The sequence below is a fragment of the Plectropomus leopardus genome, chromosome 13, assembly GCF_008729295.1.
Source record: "Plectropomus leopardus isolate mb chromosome 13, YSFRI_Pleo_2.0, whole genome shotgun sequence".
In the NCBI taxonomy this organism is placed as follows: Eukaryota; Metazoa; Chordata; class Actinopteri; order Perciformes; family Serranidae; genus Plectropomus; species Plectropomus leopardus.
In genome coordinates this window covers 1,083,198-1,095,696 of record NC_056475.1, presented here as the reverse complement: position 1 = coordinate 1,095,696, position 12,499 = coordinate 1,083,198, and the positions used below count along the sequence as shown (strand labels likewise).

At 39.2% G+C, this 12,499-nt stretch overlaps 1 protein-coding gene across 3 annotated transcripts; it reads right to left on the bottom strand.

Moving 5' to 3' along the window:
• Window positions 1-4,611: 4,611 nt before the first annotated feature.
• On the bottom strand, window positions 4,612-12,475 carry p2rx1 (purinergic receptor P2X, ligand-gated ion channel, 1). 3 transcript variants are annotated; one of them, XM_042499848.1, is made up of 10 exons: window positions 12,100-12,474; window positions 10,905-10,985; window positions 10,216-10,357; window positions 9,331-9,476; window positions 8,600-8,690; window positions 8,430-8,495; window positions 8,250-8,345; window positions 6,995-7,087; window positions 6,821-6,865; window positions 4,612-5,051 (listed from the first exon to the last, which is right to left on the bottom strand). In XM_042499848.1, exons 1-10 carry the CDS (start codon window positions 12,180-12,182, stop codon window positions 5,046-5,048), a joined length of 849 nt encoding a protein of 282 aa, XP_042355782.1. In that variant the 5' UTR covers window positions 12,183-12,474; the 3' UTR covers window positions 4,612-5,045. The 3 variants fall into 3 exon arrangements, with proteins under 3 accessions (XP_042355782.1, XP_042355784.1, XP_042355785.1); XM_042499850.1 differs by lacking the exon at window positions 6,995-7,087 and having other exon boundaries at window positions 12,100-12,469; XM_042499851.1 differs by lacking the exons at window positions 6,821-6,865; window positions 6,995-7,087 and having other exon boundaries at window positions 12,100-12,475.
• Window positions 12,476-12,499: the final 24 nt, after the last annotated feature.

Genomic DNA, 12,499 nt, shown 5'->3' with positions numbered 1-12,499 from the left:
GTGTGTGTGTGTGTGTGTGTGTGTGTGTGTGTTGTTGGATGACGAGTGTGAACAGACTGAAATGATTCCTTCTCACAAATTAGACTTTGTTATTATGCAGCGTTCTTGGATGCAGAGCCGATTCAAAGGCGTGAATAATGTCCAGGCTGAACATCAGCGAACGCTCGAACATCGTGCAAACTTATCCAAGTTTAGGGACTGTACACAAATTATTAAGGAGGGCAGAAAGGAGGAGGGCTGTGTGTGTTTTCTGTTTGCAGTTTCTTAAGAGAAGTTCCAGAAATTGCAAGAAGTGAATAGATATATAAAATTGTTTTTAAAAAGCTAGGAAAAAAGATTTCTAATAATTAAATATTTAAGATTGCTACAGAATTATTATAATTTAAGTGCAATACCAGGTCTTTAACCTATTTTTTTTTTACATATTTTCTGTAAATTTTCTTGTATTTTTCTTGTGTCTTTAATCCTTCACGTGTTTTTCAAAGAGGTCAGGTTCATTTGCTCAGGTTTCAAAGGGTTAAACTATATAAATTAGATTACAGCACCTAGAAAGCTATTTTTTAATTTATCATGAGTACATATTTAAAATTGTGGTAAAGGAGTTAATATTTTTAGGGTTTTTTCCAAGTCTTCTCCTTGTTTGTTTACTTTTTCTTTTTTTCTACTAATTTTCAGGTAATTTTTGTTTGTTTTTTGTATTATTTTTATTTTATTTTATCTATTTTATAACTAATGTCTTTTTTGATTTTCTGGTTGGTTTTTTTTTCAATACTCATTACTGCCTTCCCATGTTTATTAAAGAAATCAAGCCAATTGGCTCAGGTTTCAAATGGTTAATTAAATAATTAGGATTTAAGTAAAGTTTAAATTAGAGCACAGTATTATGAAGTCACACTGCAGGAAAGGGTCATGGACTTACTGTTAAGAAATGCTCCAAAAATTGCAAGAAATTATCAGATTTAGAAAATCTGTTTAAAAAGCTTGGGAAAACTATATTTTGATAAATACAATTACATATTTTAAATTATGTTACAGAATTATTTAAGCACATTTTTCAGGGAATTGTCTTGTGTGTTTTTGCTTTACTTTCTTTTTAACTAGTATTCAGGTAATTTCTCACATTTTTTCCTAAATTCTTGCTTATTTTTCAGTAATTTCTTCTTAGATTAGATTACAGCAGCCACAAAGGCTTGGAAAGTAAAGGGTCTGCTCCAAATAAAATATAAATATGACAGAAAAAGGGTTGTGCAATTTTAAAAACTAAAATTTAAGATTTACCCCCCTCCCCTCTGCAGTAATTTTCATACAGTCCCTAACTAGCTGGCCTAACCCTGTGAGATCACAATGTGGCTCATGAATGAAAAGAAAGTTGTATTTTTTTGTGATTTCAGTCCAAAAAAAAAAATCTGTGTGCTGTTTTGTCTCAGATCAGTGAGAACATTTCAGCCTCTGCAGCAGATTTTTATAAAACTTCTGTTCGAGCCTCCGAGTTTTTGGAGTCACGTTCACGAGGACATTATGCATAAAAAATGTTGATATTAGAGTGTCAGCTTTATTATCGTGTGTAAATGTAAAGCTTTACATTTATTTTCTGTCAAAGAGTGAGTAACGTGTCGGAGAAATGAACGTCTTATTGTCTGAAAAGTTTTGCACGAGTTCGGTCTGCAGAGCGAATGTTTGCATCGGACGTTTCTGCAAACCACTGACACCTTACATGTGCATGTTTCATGTGTTTCATATGGACATTTTTTAGAGACGTAGTTCAGATTTACACGTTTATGAGCAGAGTTTCTCTTCAGCAGAGAGCAGCAGCTGCAGCCGACTCCTTCGTCTGACATTTCAAAACTTTTACTGCAGACAAACCTGTTTTTTATAAGTCAGGACGTTTCCAGCTGTGTTTGTGGCAACAAAACCAGCTGATTTTTACTGATACATCTGGAAATTTACAGCATTTATTTTTGATGACATGTCGGGACTGTTCCAACTGTGTTTGTGGTGACAAAATCGTTTTATTTTTAACAACACATCTGGATATCTCCAGCCATTTATGTGGCGACATAACTGTGTTTTTACGACGTCGGCTCATTTCCAGCTTTGTTTGCTGCAACAAAACCAGGTGTTATTTTCTAACGTGTTGGAACATTTCCAGTCATCTTTTTTGGACAACAGCGGGTATTTTTTAACCATAAATCAGGAAATTTCCAGCTGTTTGCGGCCACAAAACAGTCCTTTTTGACGTCATGTTGAGACATTTTCACTCTTGTTTTTTCGGGAGAATACCGGGTATTTTTTACATGACGAGATATTTCCAGCTGTGTTTGTGGTGACAAAGCGGGTATTCTTTAATGACACGTGTCATTTCCAGCCTCGATTGTTCGAACAACAGCGGGTATTTTGAACAAGACGTTGGGTTGTTTTCAGCAAAGTCAACAAATTTTTACTGTCACATCTAGAAATTTTTTGCTTTTTTTGGCAAAAAAAAAACAGGAATTTTTTACAACACGATGGGTCATTTCCAGCCGTGTTTGTCGGGATAATAACATTCAATAATAATGTTCTCTGACATTTTGTGGCAACAAAACCAGTAATTTTTTTACAGCATGTCCGGACATTGTAAGCTGAAAGAATTTTTTGACAACCGTCGGGACATTATGGGCACATTTTTAATGGGCACGTTAGGAAATTTGCAGTCGTGTTTGTGGCGACAAAGTAAGGTTTTCTTTTGGGTCATGTGTTTCAGTCGTGTTTGTGAAAAGAAAACGGCGTATTTTAAACCAAAAAGTGATGTTTTCTTCACCGTAACCAACCGAACCACACATGAACTGCAACGTTGTCGCCACGTACAATTAAAAACTTAAAGGTAAACAAATGTTTCAGCGTATCTGCACGACATGAATCGTAGAAATGTAACATATCGGTGGTTTGCAGAAATGTACGAAGCCAACATTTCTTTTGGTGACCGGGTTGTTTATGCAGTTTGAAATTTGGGGCCATTTCTGAAATAATGTTTTTGTTTTAGTTCCTGTCTGCTGAGGACGGCGTGAATGAAAAAGGTTGTAACCTTCAGTGAAGGACTGTTTGAACCAAAAAGTTTGAAACTATATTTGCTTTAACTCTTATTTGCCTAAACAGTTTAACACTCGTAACGCTTTTATGAGAACGTTTTAAAACGGGCGTTTGCAGCTTTACATTTGTGTTTGAACGGACATTTGGTGCAACATCGTTGTCGTCTTTATCATTGCTGCATTTTTCGGCATTTCCCTGCTTTTATCTGTATGTTTTTATTTTTAAGAAAACTAAACTTCTGCTCATATTTAAATATTTGCACTTTTCTGCATCCAGATATTAAAGTTATTGAATATTACAAGTTCAAACACTCTGCCAGCCTTTTCACGTTGTACAGTTTACGATCTAACTGCGTGCTTCACCTGTAAAAGTCCATATTTACTGTGTATGGTGCGTTCCCACAGTCTCCTGTGCTTTAGATATCGAGCTGCATGTCACAGCATTGCTACGTTTTGGGGAATTTTTTTGTTTTTTACTAAATAGTTTGCAGTAACGTATTCTGCGGCTGCGGTAACGAGATGCTGTTTCACATTCACCAAACAGCACAACTGTGAATGTTGTGATTTTCCTGCTGGATTGATGCATAACGCTGAAACGCTGTTGATTATATGAACTCAGAGCAGCTTTCTGTGAGAAAAAGTGACAAATGTTCAACAGGTTTTTTTTTTTGTTTTTTAACTCCTTGAAACTTGGATTGACTTCAGTTATCTTGTGCGGTGTTGAGATGCCTTTCAAAGAAATGTCCTGCTTATTGCAAGAAATTAGTAAGAAGTGACAAAAAAGACCTGAAAATTAGTTTTTTAAAAAAGGAAAATTTAAAAATTGCTGGAGAAAAAAGAAAAAAATCCCCCATTTTTTCAGGGTCATTTTTTCTTTTTTCTTTTTTTTTTTTACTATTTTCCTGCTAATTTGAGGGCCGTGTCTTGGTGGTGATATTTCTGTCCGGTTTTCATGTCAGTTTGAGGCTTTTATCCACAATAAGCAAAGAAAGCAAACTAATTTATGGCTAATTTTGGGGTTATTTCTTCTTCAGTTGCCCAGGTTTCAAGGGTTAAAAGAAACTGAAATGTATTAACACAACTGCTTCTCACTATTTTGATGCAGATCTGAGTCACATCTCAAACACAGATGTTAGATTTTGCAGCCACAGCAGAGTTTGCAAACTTTAAATGTTGTTGTTACAGAAAGTGATTGATGGAAAAATTTCAGGTCATAATTTTGTCCCGAGGAGGATTGTGGGAGATTGAGTTTGTACATAACGCCGGCTCGCTGCCGTGTCTTTGGTCCTGATGTGTGTGTCTCGAAGGTGCCTGCCGTCTCTGCGTCTCGTGTCGTCTCGTGCATTTCTCTGAATGTCCTCACTCGCACAAAAAACAGAAGCATGGCGCGTCCCTATGGAATGCAGTTGTAAATATGTACCAAAATATATAAAGACGCTATTTTTTGCATGCGTTTTGTACACCCGGATATAATCAAAGACAATAAAAAAAGAATTACTCTGATGTGCAGCTTGTCCTCTGTGTTTGACAAAAGAAAAAAACGACATTCCTGTACATCTTTTATTCAATCTCAGTGCACACGGGGTGAGTCACTCCAACGGTGGCACGTCTGCACGTCACGCGTGCGTTTCTTGCTTTGACAAAGACAGCAACAGAGGGTAGCGTGTGACTTGTGGAGGGTTTGTGTACACACTAAAGTGTTCTTTGACCTGCACGGATGTGGACGAGGTGGAGGTTACACCCAGAGTGTGGACAAAAGCAAACTGAGCAACACCCAAAAAAGTACACACACAGCTGAGCGACGCTAAAGCTCTACATACAACAGCGGGGGGGGGGGGGGGGGGGGAATGTCTCCTGTGTCCTCTCCAGTCCCAAGTCCATTTAGTGTGTGTGTGTGTGTGTGTGTGTGTGTGTGTGTGTGTGCGCTGCAGGATCCCAGTTTATCACTCCCTCAAAGCTCCGTAAACGTTTGCTCTCCCGTCACTTCTGCACAGGAACAGAAGAGAAGTAAAACATCAGCCGTCATAAAAAAACCCAAAAAACAGTAAAAAAAAACTCTTAAAATGAGGCGAGTTTCCATTAACTCTCAAATTGCAAATTGAAATTACGAATAAGAACTTGGAAGCAAAACTAAATTTATTGCAAAAACATTTTTGGGCTCGTATGCGGTGGTATTTCAGGCGATATAAAAAAGCCATATTTCACAAAACTGCAATGCAAAACTGCAAACACTTTTTTGGCGTTTCTAGCTCACTGTAAGAGATGTTATCGCAGCAATAATTCCTTAAAGTTGAGCAGTTCATCTGGAAGTTTTGAATCCATAATTCCTCTGGAATATTGTGGACTATCAGCTCCCAAATCTGTAATGGAAACCCGCCTAGAGAGATGAGTCCTTCGCCTTCCACTGGACCACCACGGGACCTTATTTCAAAAACAATCTGTACACGAGTCAACGGCAGGAGTCAAATCTTTTTTACGCCTTCGCACTGGTGATGGTCGTGGTCAGAGGCATTACCGTGCAGTCACACTGGACGCGGCGTGAGTGCTTTGAGCGGCGTGTTTATATTCAAAGTTGATGCAAAAACACGGACGTGAATTCATGCCAGGTGGCGATATGGACACATTGGACGCAACGCGATGGATGCAAAAAATGTGTATTTCGTACATTTTGAGAGTCTAAAAGAGCCGCAAGATTAAATTTTTTTAGACCGCCGTTCAAGCCAACAAAACGCTGAACCAGATATCAGTCGCTCCACAGGAAGAAGTTACGCACTCGAGCGTATTCGGCCGCCGTAGGTCTCTGGTGCAGATGCCTCATGGGCCTGTAGATCTGGGTATTTTATACCAGCGAAAAAGTTGTTTTTTTTTTGCTTCATGCACCAGTGAGCGGCTCATTTTTCCCAAAGATGGTCATTTGAGGTGGTCCTCACCACCCTGATGTTTGTTCGTTCAAGTGTTTTCTTTATTCTCACCATCTGTGGCACTGAATGCGATTGGTCGGACGGATGTTTGGGTGGGAACTCAAACACCGCGGAGATCGCTACAGCGCAGACTCTGGCCCCGTATGACATCACCAGTAAGATGTCAGCGGCTGAACCCGGGAAATTTTGGCTTCAATTTTGTACGGCGAAGTAGAGACGCGGCGTCTGTCTTTATACACGGTCTTTGCTCCCGACCGTCCATTCTGGCATCGACCTTTCTCATGAAGCTGCGCTGTGACAAACTGTAAAGGCCACAACTCACTCAGAGTGCATTCAGGCTGCCTCTCACACAAAAAACTCTCATACACACACAAAAAAGCTCTCACACACTTTAAAACAAAACTCTCATACACACATAAAAAAGCTCTCACACACTTTAAAACAAAACTCTTATACACGCACAGGAGTGTTTTGTGTGTGTGTGAGAGCTTTTTTTGTGTGTATGAAAGCTCTTTTGGTGTGTATGAGAACTTTTTTGGTGTGTATGAGAGCTTTTTTTTGTGTGTGTGTGTGTGTGTGTGTGTGTGTGTGTGAGGCAAATGTGAATTACAGCCTATACAGCACCCCATAAGAAACTCTTACTTTCTTAACCTCAAAATCAGCTTTTAAATTGACAAACACCGTGTTTTTTCATGGCACGATTCAAACAGGATCACAAAACACTCGCCGTTGACTCGTGCACTTATTTATCCCACAATAAGGTCCGATGGTGGACACGGGAAAGGCGGGGGACTTTCCCTCCGTCTTGATGTGAAAAATATAAGAATCCCTTACTTTCGATACCTCGGTCTCTGTGCTACATGCCTCTGAATCGGGGTCCTGCAGGGTAAAATCCACAGGAAAGGAGCCATTTAGACTCTCAGGTAACGACAGAAAGGATTCTCCTCATCATCACGTGATAAAACATGAAACAACTGCTCTACTGTCCACACGTCTACGTGCACTCACGTTGGACTGGCCCGTGCCTGATGGGGCTTGTCTTGCATTTGCTTCGAGGTTGTAATAGTCGCTTGTTTCTAAACCAAGCGAGTCGCTGTCATGCTGTAAATACAAAATGTTCTGCCTGTTTTAGTTAACAGAGGGAAACTGTCTGGGGAGGGAAGATTTCATCTTCCATCAGATAAACAGCTCAACTGCACCAGGCACAGAAGCTGCACTGCCTGTGAGTGTTACGAGTATAAACAGTGTTAAAGGAAGACTTCACCCACAAAATCATCGTTTGTGAATCACAGCGTTCACACGAAAAATCCAGGAAAGTCTCAACAGTCTGACACTGAAATGGCATTTTCCAGACGGACAAATCAGGAGAAAATTGACTTTAGATACAAAACCAAACTGTTTTCTTCAAAAATCGCAACAAACAGCAAAAAAGAGCCCAAAATGTTTAGATAAAAGTCAACAAAAATAGAAATAAAAAATGTCTTGAGAAATTGTCAAAGAAGAAAGAAAAAAAATCCCAATCTGTTTTGTTCCATTTCCAAAAATTAAAAAAAAAATTTCTTTAAAAGAAATGTTTCTTTAACAATTTATGTCAAAATTTGAAGGAAAAAATATAGGGGATTTTTCTTTCTTTAAATATTTTTGTTGATTTTTATGGAAAACAAGGTTTTCTTTAAAAAAAAAAAAAAATCACCCAAAATCCACATTTATCATAACTAGAAACTGTAAAAACAGAAATTTTGATTGGCTAATTTGAGGACTTTTTCACTCTGGCACCTTAATGAATACTAAAAGTACAAAAACAATTCCTACTGAGTTGTGTGAGAGTTTGTAAACAGATATTTTGATAAAGTTTTGCTGTTGTTATATGTGGACCCCTATGACTTCAGTTCATTGAGATTTTTTATCTGTTTTTGAATTTGTAGTTTCCAGAGGAGGCGTGCGAGAAAAACAAAATGTTCTTCACAAATTCAGCGAATCACTGGGTGAGTAACTGATACTCTGAGGATCATTTTGGAGGTGAAGTGTCCCTTTAATCTTCATGTTACTGCAGGTTGTTGCTCCTGTGTGCTGGTGGGATTTCTAAATCTGATGTATGAAACATTCCTGCACAAGAACTGAAATGCATCCAAAAGCTGTTTAGACAGAGAACTTCACTGCTGATGGCTGTTCTTTGTCTGTTTGTCTGCCTCTCTGCTGCCATCTTGTGTTTTAACATCACAACAAAATTCACATTATTCATCACATGCGTCACAGAGCTTACCTGTGTGTGTGTGTCTGTGTATTTGAATTTCATGTTCTTGTAAAATTCTCTTTTTGGCAGCAAATAGAGCAGCACCAAGTCACACACTACAGTGGCCTGAAAAATCATATTAGTCATGTTAGTGTTTATACAGCACAGAGAATAAATATTTACAGTGCACGTCGTCCGGGTTCAACATACCACTCCAAAGATGCCCACGCCAGAGCCGATCGCCGTCAGCGTCGGGATGATATCAAACTTTCTCGCCTGTAAAGGACCGAGCACCGGTGATTCATGCGTCCCTTTGATTATTTCTCGAGTCATTCAAGTGAATAAAAATATTAAAATATATTTTAAAATATATTACTCACCAGGGACTGCACGATGATATCGAACCTGATCCCAAACACTTTGAGAAGAGTTCTTTTCTGAATTTTGTCCTCCAGATAATGCTTCGCATACCTGCAAACAGACAAGACAGGAATCACAATATTTTACGTTCAAAAGAAAGAAATAGAAGAAGAGCGCGGACAAAATTATTGGGTTTGGTTGGGGGCCGCTTTTGCAAAATGACAGGAGGCCAGGGGCCAGTCACAGCAGCCCACACGTTTCTAAGATTTTAGGACAATTGGAGGATTTTAGGACATTTGTAAAATTTTAGGGCATTTGTAAAATTATATGACATTTGTAGGATTTTAGGATGTTTCTAAGATTTTAGGACATTTGTAAAATTGTGAGACATTTTCAGGATTTTAGGACATTTGCAAAATTATATGACATTTGTAGGATTGTAGGATGTTTCTGAGCTTTTAGGAAATTTAGTTTAGATCTAGTTTATTTAAACCGTATAAAACTGAAGTGTAAAACTTACCACTCGATGCTTTTACGGGGCGTTAACTGATAAAAACAGACCAGCTGTTTTCAGACTTTATGTTAATGTGAAGAAACCAGCTGCTGCTGCTTCATTCACACAAACATGAGTCAAACTCCTCTCAGCGTTCAGTGAGAGAGCAAACAGGCCCGAGGTGCGTTTCCCAGAATAACAGCGTTATATAAGAAGCATTTGTGCAGAACACCTGAGCCCCGAAAAATAATCCCACACCTGAAGTTGTAGCCCACTGAAGCTCGGGCTTTGTCCGTCTCTGCGGGGTTCCCGTACAGACCGTGGAAGAAGTACTTTGGTTTGCAGTGTTTCACGTCCACATCAAAGTTACACGTCCAGTCGACCACAATACCGATGGCCCCTCCCTGCCAGCACACACACACACACACACACACACACACACACACACACACACACACACACAAAATACACATTAAAAAAAAACACATAAAAGCACAGAATAAACCACATGAGTCTGTGTTATTAGAGGATGCAGGTGAAAAGCTAGACGGGAATAAAAAGAAGAGAGAAGAGAATCAAATCCAGTTTGTTGAGGCGCATAAATCATCAGAAATAATTAAAATCATTTCTCATCGAGTTCATGGTACAGAATCAGCATTAATTTCATGGTCATATGCAACACAGAAAAAATGTTGACGCTGTACATTTTTGCAAACAATAGATATACATTTGCACGCTGGCAGATAAATTGAAAGTTTTTTCACTCAGTTATGGTGTGAAACAGCGGAGAGACATGAGAGGAAGCTGATATCATCCTGCACTGTTGCACTGTTGCACACATTTGTTCTAGCAGGAAGTGCAGCGATGTCTTGCAAAAAAATAATAAAATGAAATTAAAAAAATAAAATTTAATGAAGTAAAATAAAATAAAAATAAATAGATCAAATTATGCCACTAGCCTAGCAGAAAACACAGCACGTCGTGTTAAAAAACAAACCATGTTTGTTCAGGATTCAATCTGGAAATGCAGTGAAGAAAAAAAAGTCATATATGCGCTTGTCAGCAGGAAAAGATTTTTTATGCCACTGTTCCAGCAGAAAATCCCGTGTTTGTGGGTAAAAAACAGAAACAATGCTGACTCACCACTTTGGCTATTGTCTCAAAGTTGAAGCCGGACAGTTTGACGATGTCTCCCAGTCTGAATATGGGACACAGCGGAGCAGTCTTTGGGTCGTGGAGACATTTGCCGATGTATCCGGCATCGATACCCTCCACCAGGTTACTCCTGAAAGCAGTCAGTCATCAGAAAAACACATTTATAGAGATAACTTTTAGATTTACTCAGGTTGACACAAACAGCAGCCTCCTGCTAAAAGTCCTGTGTCCTTGACCTCTTCATTTATTGTGTTTAAGTCTTTAAAGACACGTACAACATTTTACCTGCTTGCTTTTACCAACAACATGAATCTAAAGTTCTGACGTTGCAAAATATTTCATCTTAAATTTCTATTCTGGTGATCTAGTGTCACACTTTGATAAAGTTTGGAGACGTGTGAGACACAGACTATAAACACAAAAGTCAAAATCTGTTGTGTAAAAGCCAAAATATCCTGATTTTTAGCTCCTTGTCTGAGTCAAGCCCCCAAAACACCTGATCCTACAATTCCCTTGATGCAATCCAGTCCAAATTTCATTAGATCTCACCTGCTTTTTTAAAGCCCTAAATGTGTTTTTTATTTTAATTCTCTGTCTTGTTTTTATGCATCTACATTTGGAAGCGTTTTGTGAAGCGTCGGCGGCTGAAGTGAGTTGATGTGAATGAGGTGCATCACCTTGAGACGCCAAATAAAGGGAAAGTTACAGAATTTTTGATGAACAGCGTGTAGTTCTCTGCAGACATCAGCAAAGGAGGGCTGGAGACAGCAGGAGAGCAGAAAGTCAAATCCAGTTCGTTTGGGCACAAAAATCATCACAAATAAATATTTCTCATTTTTCGACGATAATGTTATCAAGTAAACGCCACAGAATCAGAATAAATTTTAACGTCACGTGTAGCAAACAACCTAGTCTTCATAAAAAATGTCGTCACTGTACATTTCAAACCACGGATTTGTGCATTTACAGTTTAATAAAGCTGTGGTTAACGTGTGCGAGGTTACGGTTAGGAAGAGATCGTGTTTGGGCTCAAAATACCTGGTTTTCATGGCAGCAATGTCTGTCTATCTTGGCAGGAAACAGTGATGTCTCTGCAAAAATACAATTGTTTTTGTGCAGGGAATGCAGCGCTTTCTATAAAAGTATGTATATATCAACACCGTTTTGTGCTCTCTTTGTATTAGCCCCCCCCCCCCCCCGAAACAAAAGGAGTCCCCGCAAAAACCCCTTTCTTTTTTTTTTTTTTTGCCACTATAGTCCAGCCGGGAATGCAGTGGCAGTGTGGCAGTGTCATGTGTGATGCCATGTTTTAGATGCAGCGACGTACTTTTACAGCAGCAAAATTAACGATATCTCTGTTAAAAAAACCAAAACAGCACTTTGTGGCAATGTCCCATCAGAAAACGGAGCGATGTCTTCCGTAAAAGCTGCTTTTCATGACACCATCCTGCAGGAAATGCAGCACATTATCTCTCTATGAGACAGCTGCTTTTGTTGCTGAGAAGCTGCTGGAAAAACTGTGACGGGTCGCAACAAAACAAAACTCATAACGTGTTTCATCGTTTAAAGAAGAAAATAAGCTGTAAATAAAATGTGTCTTCTGCATTTAACCCATCCTCTACGGAGCCGCGGCTGGCAGCATGCAGTGCCAGTGTTTTGTTTTTTTTTAATTATTTTTCTATTTTTCCTGTTTGTTTGCTTTATTTTTTTTGTCATTTTCATCCAGATATTGATTTATTATTTTCTCATGCTAATATGACACGTATGAAACGTACAAATGTATCCGTGGTTTGCAGAAATGTACAATGCCAACACTTCTTTCTGTCGAGTCGGTTTCAGCTTTCGATGTAATAATTCGGCGTTTTCTCGTACTCTGGGATGCCGTGATCGTCCTCGACGGGGCACCAGGTCAACACCTCGCAGGTCTTGGTGTCCTTCACGCAGACGCCCGTCATTTGTCCTTAGAAACAGAAACAGAAACGTACCCGAGTTCATCATTAGACACAAAACTTGAAACTGGAGCGTCTGTTTTTGAGCAGCAGAGGAGGAAAAGAAAAACGTCTTCAACATTAAAGCAAACATCCTCTTTTTATCGTCTTATCTTGAATTAGCGTCGACAGCAGCGAGCGGGACGAGAGAGCGGCGAGCGCTGAAGCAGCTGTTTCCTTTATCTCTCAGAGTTTCCCTCCGTGTGATTAACTCTGCATCAGCCTCTGAAATCTCCGAGTTCACAGACAGTTCTCTCCAGCAGCAGATTCAGGCAGGACATTTC